The sequence below is a fragment of the Abramis brama genome (assembly GCF_963993115.1).
Source record: "Abramis brama genome assembly, chromosome: 5".
NCBI lineage: Eukaryota > Metazoa > Chordata > Actinopteri > Cypriniformes > Leuciscidae > Abramis > Abramis brama.
Window position 1 is genome coordinate 46,646,198 of NC_139967.1, and position 12,151 is coordinate 46,658,348.

Below are 12,151 nucleotides of genomic sequence, written 5' to 3' on the forward strand. Positions count from 1 at the left end.
AACTCAACTCTACGCTGTGATTGGTCTGCTAGGACCCCTCCCTCGGGTTTCACATGCTCCCTCTGCAAGTGTAATTGCGCGTCAACGCGGACAACGACGCAGAAGTATAAATGAAAACCAACGCGTTGCCTACAGCGTAGAGGCTTCGGCGTAGGTCCGATGCAGAAGTATAAAACAGGCTTAAGACTGACACTTAAAGGGATACTTCACCTCTGGAAAGATGAATGTGTATTTAAAATAGGTCATTTATGTAGAAGAAATGTGAAGAAATTTTTTAATTCTGAGCTTTCTAGCCTGAGAAAAGCCAGAAAATTAATTTTTGGCTTATGTGGATGAAAGACAACAACTCCCAGAATGCACTTGCTTCGCTGCCCTAGGAGGCCACGCCTACCGGTTAGAGAGCGCAGTTGAAAACAACAAAGCTAGGCTACTAGTGAGTCTCCGTGACGAGTTTGCCCGTGATTTCGAGATAGCCTAAAATGTCCGGGATTCGGCTTTTGCGTTCTACAGTCGCCATTCATTATGTTTACTGTGGCGAGCAGGACGAGGCTGACGGCCGCGGGAGAACGGCGCGAGGCCGGTGGCGTCATTACTGAGACACGCCGGTCTCGCAGACTCGCATCTCTCACGGAGGAGCGGGAATTTTCTTAGCAATGGTAAAACGCACATCAACCGATCACTTGTTTAGCGTTCATGTAAACACTACATTCAGATTCACCATTCAGAATGAATTCAGCTAGATTGAAACAAAAGGTGTGCATGTAAACAATGAATGGCGACTGCAGAAAGCAAAAGCTGAATCCCGGACATTTTGAACGATCTCGCCCGCCTGACAAGTCCGGGAAAAGGAGGATGGTAACCCCTACTATTCAGCTTTCCCCTACTACTCAGCTTTCTCCACAGAACAAGAGCCTGCTAGCTTAGCTTCCAAAGAAAGACGGCTGACACTGTGTGTACATTCTGTGAGTGAGATCCCACCCTCTATGGGCGGGCTGAAAACATGCGGAACAACGCCTTCTATTGGCTGTAGTCTTTAGCCTCTGGACAGAAAATCCTCCGATGACGCAAAATGACGATTTTTGCGTCATCGGAGGATTTTTTCCAGACAAAAAATACATAAATTTCTCGTCTCAGGGGGATATGAGGGTGGAAAGCATGGTAATTCGAAAATACTACAGGTTTTCTACTAATACAAAGCTTAATGCTAAATCCTGAAGTATCCCTTTAAAGGGACACTTCACCCATTTGCATTAAGCTTTGTATTGTTAGAAACCCAGTCATATATTATAATAAACGTGGATTTTTCGTTCATTTTTCCCTGAGATGGGAGAAATAAGGATTTAAGTGTTTTACTTCCTGCTTATTATGACGTAAAAATCATCGTTTTGCGTCATAATAAGCAGGAAGTCACATTTCATTGAAAAGTGTAGAGACTACAAACACTAGCTCCTCATTATTCCAGGGGGCGGGACCCGCTCATGCTACAGGCCTATTACAGATCAGTGGGTGGGACTTCACTTGCAGAAACTAAAAGCAATATCCTCCATCTTGTTTGGAAGCTAAGCTAACAGGCACTGTGGAGCCAGCTGTGAAGATATGACAATAGCGGAGGGTAACGTTACTCAATATGATGTAGAAGAAGAGGATTTCGGAAGTCTGATGCTCGAATCAGGTGTTTGTGGCCATCTTTACGAGCCGCATAGCGAAGAGCAGCCGAGGCAGAAGACCTGCCTGTCGCGGACGAGAAGCCCAGACTGGCTCGAGCTGGGGGCGGACTGGTGGCGCCGGTGATCTCACTATGCAACTACGAACACAGAGATAGAGTCCGTCTGCTGCAAAGAATTTAAACGATGCCAATTTCTCCTGGACGAAATCACTGAATCAGACGAGGACACGGACGTTTGTGTTGTGAACCATCCTAGTTTCGCACCGCATCTGACTGAACATCCCGGTAACGTTACCATGCAATAATTCACCATTTCGAAAGAAATACAAATGAGGAGTAATTCACTAATGAGTTCGCCAACTAACTAACGTTAGACATTTTGTGTGAAATGAATTTCAAGCTCCGGTGGTAGCTAGCCTTATGGACGGATGAGTGATTCATATGCTGCTGTTCTGGATTAGTGGGAGTGGCTTGCGCAGCTGTGCAATGTGGTGCATTGTGGGAGTTGTTGTCTTTCATGCGTCCTGAAGTTACTTTCTTTCTTTCCTCGGTCAAGAAGGCACCAAATTCAAAATTTATTTTACATTTCGACTACATATATGACCCACTTTCAATGAAGATCAATGTTCCCATGGGTGAAATGCTCCTTTAAGATTTAGTCCTACACTTCACTTAAACTACGACTGAGATGCTTGATAACTTACTTTTAAGTGCAGCTTTGAGCCAAGAATTGTTTTACTCTTAAGTCCATTCTTAGCAGTGTTCTTGTGAGTAATTCTCAGAGGCTTGATAAATATGGGTTCAGATTTGTTGAAAGCTTCACGGTGTCTGGTCAGAACATTGATGTTTCACAGCAAGAGCACTGTTACAAGAGTACAGTAAGGCCATCCTTAAAAATATTTTGGTTTGCAGTAACAGCAAAAAAAAAGAAAAAAAGGGTCGGTAGGTAGGTCTATATTTTTTTTATATACAGGGTGGGCCATTTATATGGATACACCGTAATAACATGGGAATGGTTGGTGATATTAAAGTCCTGTTTGTGGCACATTAGTATATGTGAGGGGGCAAACTCCTCAAGATGGGTGGTGACCATGACATATACTAATGTGCCACAAACAGGACTTTAATATCACCAACCATTCCCATGTTATTACGGTGTATTCATATAAATGGCCCACCCTGTATATAAAAAATAATATAAAAAAGTATATTTTTTTTATAAAAAAAAAAAAATCGGGGTCGGGGGGGAGAGAACATTTTTCACCGATGTCTAGGGGCTGTTTACACCAGGCCACTTCATGCGTTTTCTCAGATCGGATTGCAATCTGATTTATCAAAACGATTCCATTTACACCTGGGGCTCGTTCTTCGTACGTCGCTAACTCAGTTAGCTGGATTTGATTGTTGACGATTTGGCATGATCTTGGATCGTTTGGTTCTTCGAAGCTCATCCTGGACTTGCTGTCATAGCAACAGCTGCGCAATCTTAAACCTGCTCGGGAGCAGGCTTATTTCATGTAAACAGGATTAGATCGCGGCAAGCGGAGCTGATACGGGAAGTCCAGCGCAGCGCGATAGTGCACTTTCTGAGATGTATTTTTTTTCTCCTGACTCGTGAGATTATCGTTTACATTATTAAATTGTTGGAAACGCACATTTATTTTCGACTTGTCGGAGTCTGGCTTTAAATACAGCACAAACTGTTTGCATTGCCCTAAGATTATTTGCGAGTGGCTCTTTCCTTTACACTATTGGAGATGCGGAGAACTTGATGGAAAGTGCTGTCTGTCGTGTCATTTGGAGTTTACCTGGCGCTTTTAGTTTTAAAAAACAGTTTTTTTTTGTTTTTTTTTTGTTTTTTTGGCATTTCCAAGCCACTTAAGACCATGTTGTAAAGCAGTTTTTTTTTAAAGCAATTTTTTTTTTTGGCTATCATAATTTTTTATGAAGATCATACAATCATGACCATGCCGATTACAGTATGTCACTCAGGCTTCACTAACGTGATTGGTACCATAGACTATAGGCTGCCATCGAGGCCTAAATGAAGGGGATTATGTGAACAGAAAGGGGGATTATGTGAACAGAAAGGGGGTTCACAATGTAAATGTGCAGCCCAGTTACAATTGGGATTCTTAATATTCCAGATTAATAATATTATATCAAATAAAAAAAAGGCAGTTGACTAAAATCTTAAATAGTCCATAATCCATAATCACAAATGTGAAAGCAAAAATGCCAGGATCTGTGCATGACTTAAGAATTTTCAGAGATTCACATTCCTGCACATTATTTGAAAGTGGTAAGGAAAGTTCCACAATTAAATATCAAGCTCACTGTATTACATACACTTATTGATCCTAACAGAACTGCATTTTTTCATAGGTGATTATGACATGTTCCTGCAGACAGGTGTTTTATGACCCCATTCCCTGACCCAAACCAGTTACAATGCAGCTCTAGCCAGGACAAGGGCACAATGAAATGAACTTCAGCTAACTAAAGAGAAGATTTCAGAGTCTGAAAAGTCTGAGGGTTGCAGACCTGACAGGGCCTGTGACATTGTTGCATGTGCCATATTACACAACATTGCAAAAAAAAAAAAAAAAATCATTAAATGTTTAATAAAAGACAAATATGCTTAGTTCCTTGAGTTTTATTTCAGTTGTTCTTTGTAAAGAAAAGCCAGTGGTCAAGTGCCTGCAACAAGAGATATTAGACACATGCCTCATGCAGCAAATAAAAAGGAAAAGTTGGCTATACACTGCCCTCCTATAGGCCTATGTCTCCTCTGTCTGTGCAGACTCTTCTGTAGGCCTTTCTGTAGATGTGGAATCCTGCAACTTATACTGCAGCCATAAAGCATACAAGTATAAATTAAGTGAAGTTCTTTATGCACTTGCAGGTAGGCTAGTTCCTCCATATGACAGTTATCTGAGAGGGTTTATTCACTGTCCAGTGCAATGGAAACAAATAGACATTACAAAGTCTTATACTTTCTTTCCTTTGGAAAGTTAGAAAATGTCCACTTACAGCACATATTTCAGCCACCACTTTCTTGGGAACAGATACAAGTGTTGGTGTATTATGTAAAAGTGCACAAAAGAGGAAAACACAATGTCATTACAATGAGCTACACTCGGGAAAATGTGATCAATAACTCATGGCAAAATATTTTTACATTAACATAAGTTTATCAGTTTTCACTTTCACAAGTCAAAGCAATTCATCATTACTCAAGATTTAACAGTTGAAATGACTATACAGCCTTCATTTAATGCAGCAATATTTTTACAATTATTTTACAGTGTAGGCTACTAAGATCTTTTCTTTTTTTTCAGCCTTTTTCTTGGTTGCTTTTATAAACAGACAACCATTTATTTAACAGTGCCTTTTATAGAAGAGAAGAGACTATAATATAACTAAAAATTACCATTAGGCTATGTAGAATATTTTTGTACTTCACTTTTATTTGTTCCCATGTTCTAGTGTGGTGACTCTGACATTACAATGAACAAAGTAGCCTAATTATGCAATTATTAAAATACAAATAAGGCTAATAAGTGATAAAAACATCTAACATGGCCACTTCTAACGGATTTAAATTGTCTGCTACTTTTTGCCAGCCCTCTCTCCTGGCTTTTGCAGACTTTGTGTTCCCTGGCGTTTTGATTAAACATTAAAATAACAGTTGAAATGACTATACAGCCTTCATTTAATGCAGCAATATTTTTACAATTATTTTACAGTGTAGGCTACTAAGATCTTTTCTTTTTTTCAGCCTTTTTCTTGGTTGCTTTTATAAACAGACAACCATTTATTTAACAGTGCCTTTTATAGAAGAGAAGAGACTATAATATAACTAAAAATTACCATTAGGCTATGTAGAATATTTTTGTACTTCACTTTTATTTGTTCCCATGTTCTAGTGTGGTGACTCTGACATTACAATGAACAAAGTAGCCTAATTATGCAATTATTAAAATACAAATAAGGCTAATAAGTGATAAAAACATCTAACATGGCCACTTCTAACGGATTTAAATTGTCTGCTACTTTTTGCCAGCCCTCTCTCCTGGCTTTTGCAGACTTTGTGTTCCCTGGCGTTTTGATTAAACATTAAAATTCCGAATAAACTTCGACTATCTTGCTCTGCTGAGGAGAAAAACTGTGCGCGCTCTTTGGCCACGCAGAGCAGCCAATAGCAGCGTTGCTGATCAATGTTTCTACGATCGATACATATCCCCTTTTAAACCAGCGCATGAACGCGCAGTTATCTCAGATAACTCAATCCTGCGATACTAATCATAAACAACAGGTGAGTTCGAAGAACCCAATTAGCCGGATCATGATTAGCACGATGATATCATCTTGGATGTGTCATTTGATCTCGGATGTAATAAGCAACGTACGAAGAACGAGCCCCTGGTTACATAGGCTAAATGTGTGTTGTTGTTTTTTTGCGGATATAAATCCGATCTTCAATTCCCGCTATATGCAGATTTAATGGAGTGCACGTCACCGAAAGCAACAGTTATGAGATACATTATTTTATTGATCATCAGCTAAAATTTCTGAATCAAAGCCCGCAATAAGAGAAAGCGGAAACAGCCCTGGTAAGATCATTTCGTTTCTTTACATTTAATGAAGATGATCGTGTGTTAAGCGTCTGCGACTTACTTTCACTCTGATTTGCGATAGCACGTTGATGCTCAGCTTCTCATCTGTGGCGATGCGTGTTGCAGTAACGTCGTCATATCTGACTATATAACATGACATACAGCCTATAACACGCTCTCACATGTTATTTTTTTAATAAATCATATTCAACAACATATAAAAATGAAATAATCTTTAGAGTAAAGCCGCAGCCATCATTACCAAGCGCGAACCATTGACAGTGAATGAAACGAAGCGAACTTAGCCTGCAGGGCGTAGTGTGACATGCGTAAACCAATGGTGTAAATGTAGATGACGCGCCACGGGTTTTTATTTAAAAGAAAGAACGTAGCTTATGTTTGTATGTAGGTCTAAGCAATTTCTAGTCACAATACTTAATAACTAATATTATTTTATTGCATTTGTATTAGTTGTTTGAAGAGTTTAAAAAAAAATCGGTCAGTCTTAACGCAAGTTTACAACCGGCAAGTCGGTCGGACTAAAAGGGAAAATAAATAAATAATTGGGTCGGTACTAAATTGACAGGGTCGGTCGGGTTACGGCAAACAAGAATATTTTTAAGGATGGCCTAAGGTGGTTTATCTTTAAAGGTCAGCAAAACATTGGTCTCTTTAGTTGGTTGAGCCTTCGTCCTCCATTGTGCCTTTGAGAAAAGAGTCATGTGATCATGGTTGATGTTCACCTGAGTTGAATCATTCTATAATTCTATAGTTGATTTCAATTGGTTTGTTTTGAATTCCTAATTCCTAATATTACCAATTTTCTCAGTCGCTTTGGTATAATTGTTGAATCATGCTTAACATTTGCAAACCAGTGAGTTATATCAAAATAATTGTAATCAAAGTTTGAAACACAGTGCAAAACAGTTACAGACATTAAAGCAAAAGTACACAACATTTATGTGTTTTATAAGTCTGTATTCTTTATATTTTACTTCGTTTTGAAACCAGTTCAGTCCAGCAGAAGAACTCAAACCCAGAGTCCAGCTGTGTGTCTATGAAGAGTAACTTCTCTATGGAGGAGCCACAAAACTTTAAGAGTGGAGACAAACAGTCTGATCTCAGGTATATCACTTCTATAAAAGATGTGCTTATTGTATTTGATTTTTATGAAATTATTAATATACAGCAGTGATGAGTAAAGTTACAATCTTGCTAGTTTCAGTCACTATTAATGATTATCATTGTGCGCTTGGTCTGTTAACTCAGTTAATGACACAATTACATCAATATCAGTGTGTCTGATTTTTAACCCTCTTCATTCTGATTTAAGGTCAAACCTTCTATCCAGACCAGTTAAAAACAAAACTGTGTACAAGCCTGTGATTCAACCACAAGACTTTAATGAAAATATGTATCCTGGTTTCAGGTAAAATGCAGGACTTTTTTGTTGTCGTTGTTTAATTTTAGGTGCTGCAATTCACATCACAAATCACTCAAACACATGATTAATGATTAACACATTTCAGAAACCTAATGATGTTCTGTGTCCCATAAATAGTTTTGAAAAATGTATGGCTATTTACTTCTCTAACTTGTGTAATAATGTGGTATTTTAATCTTACAGCAATCACTCTAAACCTGCTGAAGTCCTCAACACATTGAGATCAAATCTGAGAAAGAAGTTTGAGTGTTTGTTTGAGGGAATATCAAAGCAGGGAAACCCAACACTCCTGAATGAGATCTACACAGAGCTCTACATCACAGAGAGTGAAAGTGGAGAGATCAATAATGAGCATGAGGTGAGACAGATTGAGACACAGTCCAGGAGAGCAGAAACCGAGGACACGCTGATTAAATGCAGTGACATCTTTAGACCTTTACGTGGACAAGACAAACCCATCAGAACTGTGCTAACAAAGGGAGTCGCTGGCATTGGGAAAACAGTCTCTGTGCAGAAGTTCATCCTGGACTGGGCTGAAGGGAAAGAGAATCAGGACGTCCAGCTCATATTTCCACTTGCTTTCAGAGAGCTAAACTTGATGAAGGACAAAACACTCAGTCTTTCAGATCTTCTTCATCGTTTTTTCCCCGAAACAAAAGAAATGGAAATATCCAGTGATGAGTATAAAGTGTTGTTCATCTTTGATGGTCTGGATGAGTGTCGTCTGACTCTGGATTTTCAGAGCGAAGTGAAACTGTGTAATATATCTGAATCAGCCTCAGTGGACGAGCTGCTGACGAACCTCATTGTGGGGAATCTGCTTCCCTCTGCTCTCATCTGGATCACCTCCAGACCAGCAGCAGCGGATCTCGTCCCCTCTGAGTGTGTCCATCGAGTGACAGAGGTACGAGGCTTCAGTGACACACAGAAGGAGGAATACTTCAGGAAGAGAATCAAGGATCAGAGTCTGGCTGACAGGATCATCACACACCTGAAGTCCTCAAGGAGCCTCTTTATTATGTGCCACATCCCAGTGTTCTGCTGGATCTCAGCCACTGTTCTAGAGAAGATGTTGAGTGAAGCAGAGAGAGGAGAGATTCCCAAGACTCTCACTCAAATGTACACACACTTCCTGCTCATTCAGACCAACATCAAACATGAGAAGGACTATGAGAAGAAAGTGAAAGATGAAGACATGATTGTCAAACTGGGGAAACTGGCTTTCCAGCAGCTTGTGAAAGGCCACCTGATCTTCTATGAGGAAGACCTGAGAGAGTGTGGCATTGATGAGACAGAAGCATCAGTTTACTCAGGATTGTGCACTCAGATCTTAAGAGAGGAGTTGGGCTTGTATCAGGGGAAAGTCTTCTGCTTTGTTCATCTGAGCATTCAGGAACATCTAGCAGCTCTATATGTGCATCTCTCCTTTATCAACAATAACATCAATGTGTTTGACCAGATTACCAAACCAACTAATGGAGACAAAGTTTCACTATCTGATCTCCATCAGAGAGCTGTGGATGAGGCTTTAGACAGTAAAAATGGGCATCTGGACCTTTTCCTTCGTTTCCTTCTGGGTCTGTCAGTGAAGTCTAATCAGAGTCTCTTACAAGGACTAAAGACACAGACAGCAAACAGCTCTCACAACAATGAGAGAACAGTTGACTATATTAAAGAAAAGATCAGTGAGAATCCCTCTCCAGATAAATACATCAATCTGTTTCACTGTCTGAATGAACTGGGTGATCTTTCACTAGTGAACGAAGCTGAACCTCATACGAGCTCTGGAGGATTACTTGATGTGAAACTCTCCTCGTCTCAGTGGTCAGCTTTAGTGTTTGTGTTGTTGTCCTCAGAGGAGACACTGCAGAGGTTTGACCTGAAGAGATTAATTGGAGACAGAAATAATCAGTAAGTAACACTGAGTTCAATCATTACAGTCTAAAAAATTATGAACAAAAAGAAACTAAGAGATCAGAGGTGTTTAAATCATGGGACACAGATTGATTTCTGGGATATTGTACATAATTTGCGGGTGTTTCTCAAACCATGGCTGTGTCCTAGTAAGTCTGCATATCTCGACTGCTACGTCATCAAGCGCCTCTGAAGGCTGTCTCAGTTTGAAGGATGTTTTGAAGACACTTAATTTTGTTTCCTTAAATCAGCTCATTTTGAACGATGCATCAAGTATATCCTTTGTGTTTTTCAATCAATCAGGGCATATTACATTACTGTTATTATTATTATTAGGCTACTTTTATCATTAATATTACAGTTAATTTGCCCCGCAATAATTTCATAGCGCATCACCGCATAACTGACGCGCTGTGAGGATAAAGATTAGATTAGCTTACTTCTCATTTCAAAGACAACTTGTTGAACACAAAACACTTCTTGATTCATGTAAATATGCATTTTTTTCACTAGGGGCCACAAGAGAAGTATTAAGAAAATAAATTAGATTAAGTCTCAAAATCATTTTACTTTATCAGCAGTTGCTTGCAAAATGATGGATAATGATTCACATTTTGTGCGCATCATTTCCTGTGACAATAAAACTAAGTAAATTATTAAATAAACAAGTAGGTAAATAAACAAGTAACAAGCAAACAAACTCGTGCTTAATTTTTTACGAATAATTTGCTGATGCAGGTACAAAAAGACTTTTTCTTTAAAAAAAGTTAAATGTCGCCATGGTGATAACCACAGCAACGGACAGGACAAACAAATCTGATATGTCCAAATAGTGTTGTGGTGTAAATGCAGACTAATAGACCTGCCACAGCAACATTGACAAGAAAAAGAAAAAAACAAATCTGTGATGGCTGAATACGAGGCTTCTACAGATATAGATACTAAAACAACTTTTTCACATGTCCTCTGTAAAGCAGTGTTTAATTAAAAAAACATATTTGAGGGTATTTAGGAAGGTATAATGTATTATTTACTTATGATATTAATTATTATGATTGTTATTATTATTATTATTATTGTTGGCATGAATAATTAACTTGTTTATTTTTTATTTTCAATTAGTGTCACACAGAACACAGCCGATGAAGTTCTTCAGAAGCTGATGCCTGTGGTTACAGCAACTAGATACACTGAGTAAGTGACACTGAGAACAAGCATCACTGTTGAAACATAACAGTTCTTACTTAAACATTATAAATTAATGGTTTAACAAAAAATATGAGTCACACTTCAGCTTTTAAACCCTCCACCTATCTGACCTGATTTGTAATCTACTTAACCTTTTTTTATGATATATGTGTGAGAAATGTATTTTAAAATATATGCATTTATAATTTATGTATATAAACATTTATATGTAGACTTTTTATATTAATTTAAATGTAATTTAAATGTTAATACATTTATATTTAGTGAAAAAACTGATGTTTTCAATGTATTTCATTTTATCAGTTTTATATAATCTTTCTCCCTCACATAGAGACGTAATCTCTTAGAATAACAGTTAAACTTACTGATATATTGAATTCATTGTTTACAAAAATAGATATTACACAAATTATAAACACAATTAAGAAAAACAAAGATTTCTGTTTTGATCTGAGAGTGAAGAGTGTGTCATTGTTCTCTACAGGTTGAGGGAGTGTGGTGTCACAGATGAAGGTTGTGCTGCTCTGGCTTCAGCTCTGAGATCAAACCCCTCACACCTGAGAAAACTGTGTCTGTCGATGAATAAACTAGGAGATTCAGGAGTGAAGCTGCTCTCTGTTGTACTGGTGAATCCTCACTGTAAACTGGAGATACTGTGGTAAGATCATACGTGACTCTCACATGAAACTGTCACTGTGAATTCATAAAGTATAATCAAAATGGAATAAAATGCAGGGAAATAATTATTTCATTAATTACAAGCCAAGCTATTAAAACATGATCAAATTCATCAAATTATTTTTACATCTGTTCATAGGATGTAAGAGAATTAATATTTTTAAAGCATTTGCACTATTTCTCCTGCTGCTGTGAGTTCATGTGTTTGATCTGTAAATGATTGAACACATGAGCTGCTCCTCATTAAGGTGATTCTGCAGTTCTGATAGTCACACTGAAAAACACACTTTGCAGAGATGGCAAAAGTACTCACTTCCCGTACTCAAGTAGAAGTACAGATACTTGTGTTAAAAAATACTCTGGTAAAAGTAGAAGTACTGAATTAACTTCTTTACTCAAGTAAAAGTAACAAAGTACAGGCTTGTAAATTTACTTAAAAGTATAAAAGTAAAAGTAGCCTTGTGAATGACAACCATTTTTTATGCAAAGCTACCTGGATCACACAAATGTTACTAGAGTTACTAGAAACTTAAGTGGATATGGAAAAAAGGTTCTTTATATGCCACTGCCTACATTTTAAACGGATGTCTGCCAATAGGCCTAAAACATTACATATATGAT

At 38.1% G+C, this 12,151-nt stretch overlaps 1 protein-coding gene across 2 annotated transcripts in view; it reads left to right on the forward strand.

The window, feature by feature from the left end:
* LOC311083995 (protein NLRC3-like) overlaps nt 1–12,151 on the forward strand; it is a 441,701-nt gene that overhangs the window by 376,913 nt on the left and 52,637 nt on the right. For both annotated transcript variants that reach the window (XM_084115780.1, XM_084115781.1), the window contains 5 exons: nt 7,297–7,410; nt 7,619–7,714; nt 7,913–9,640; nt 10,766–10,837; nt 11,337–11,510. In XM_084115780.1, the coding sequence (XP_083971906.1) occupies nt 7,297–7,410; nt 7,619–7,714; nt 7,913–9,640; nt 10,766–10,837; nt 11,337–11,510 (2,184 nt within the window). The remainder of the gene's footprint in view (nt 1–7,296; nt 7,411–7,618; nt 7,715–7,912; nt 9,641–10,765; nt 10,838–11,336; nt 11,511–12,151) is intronic.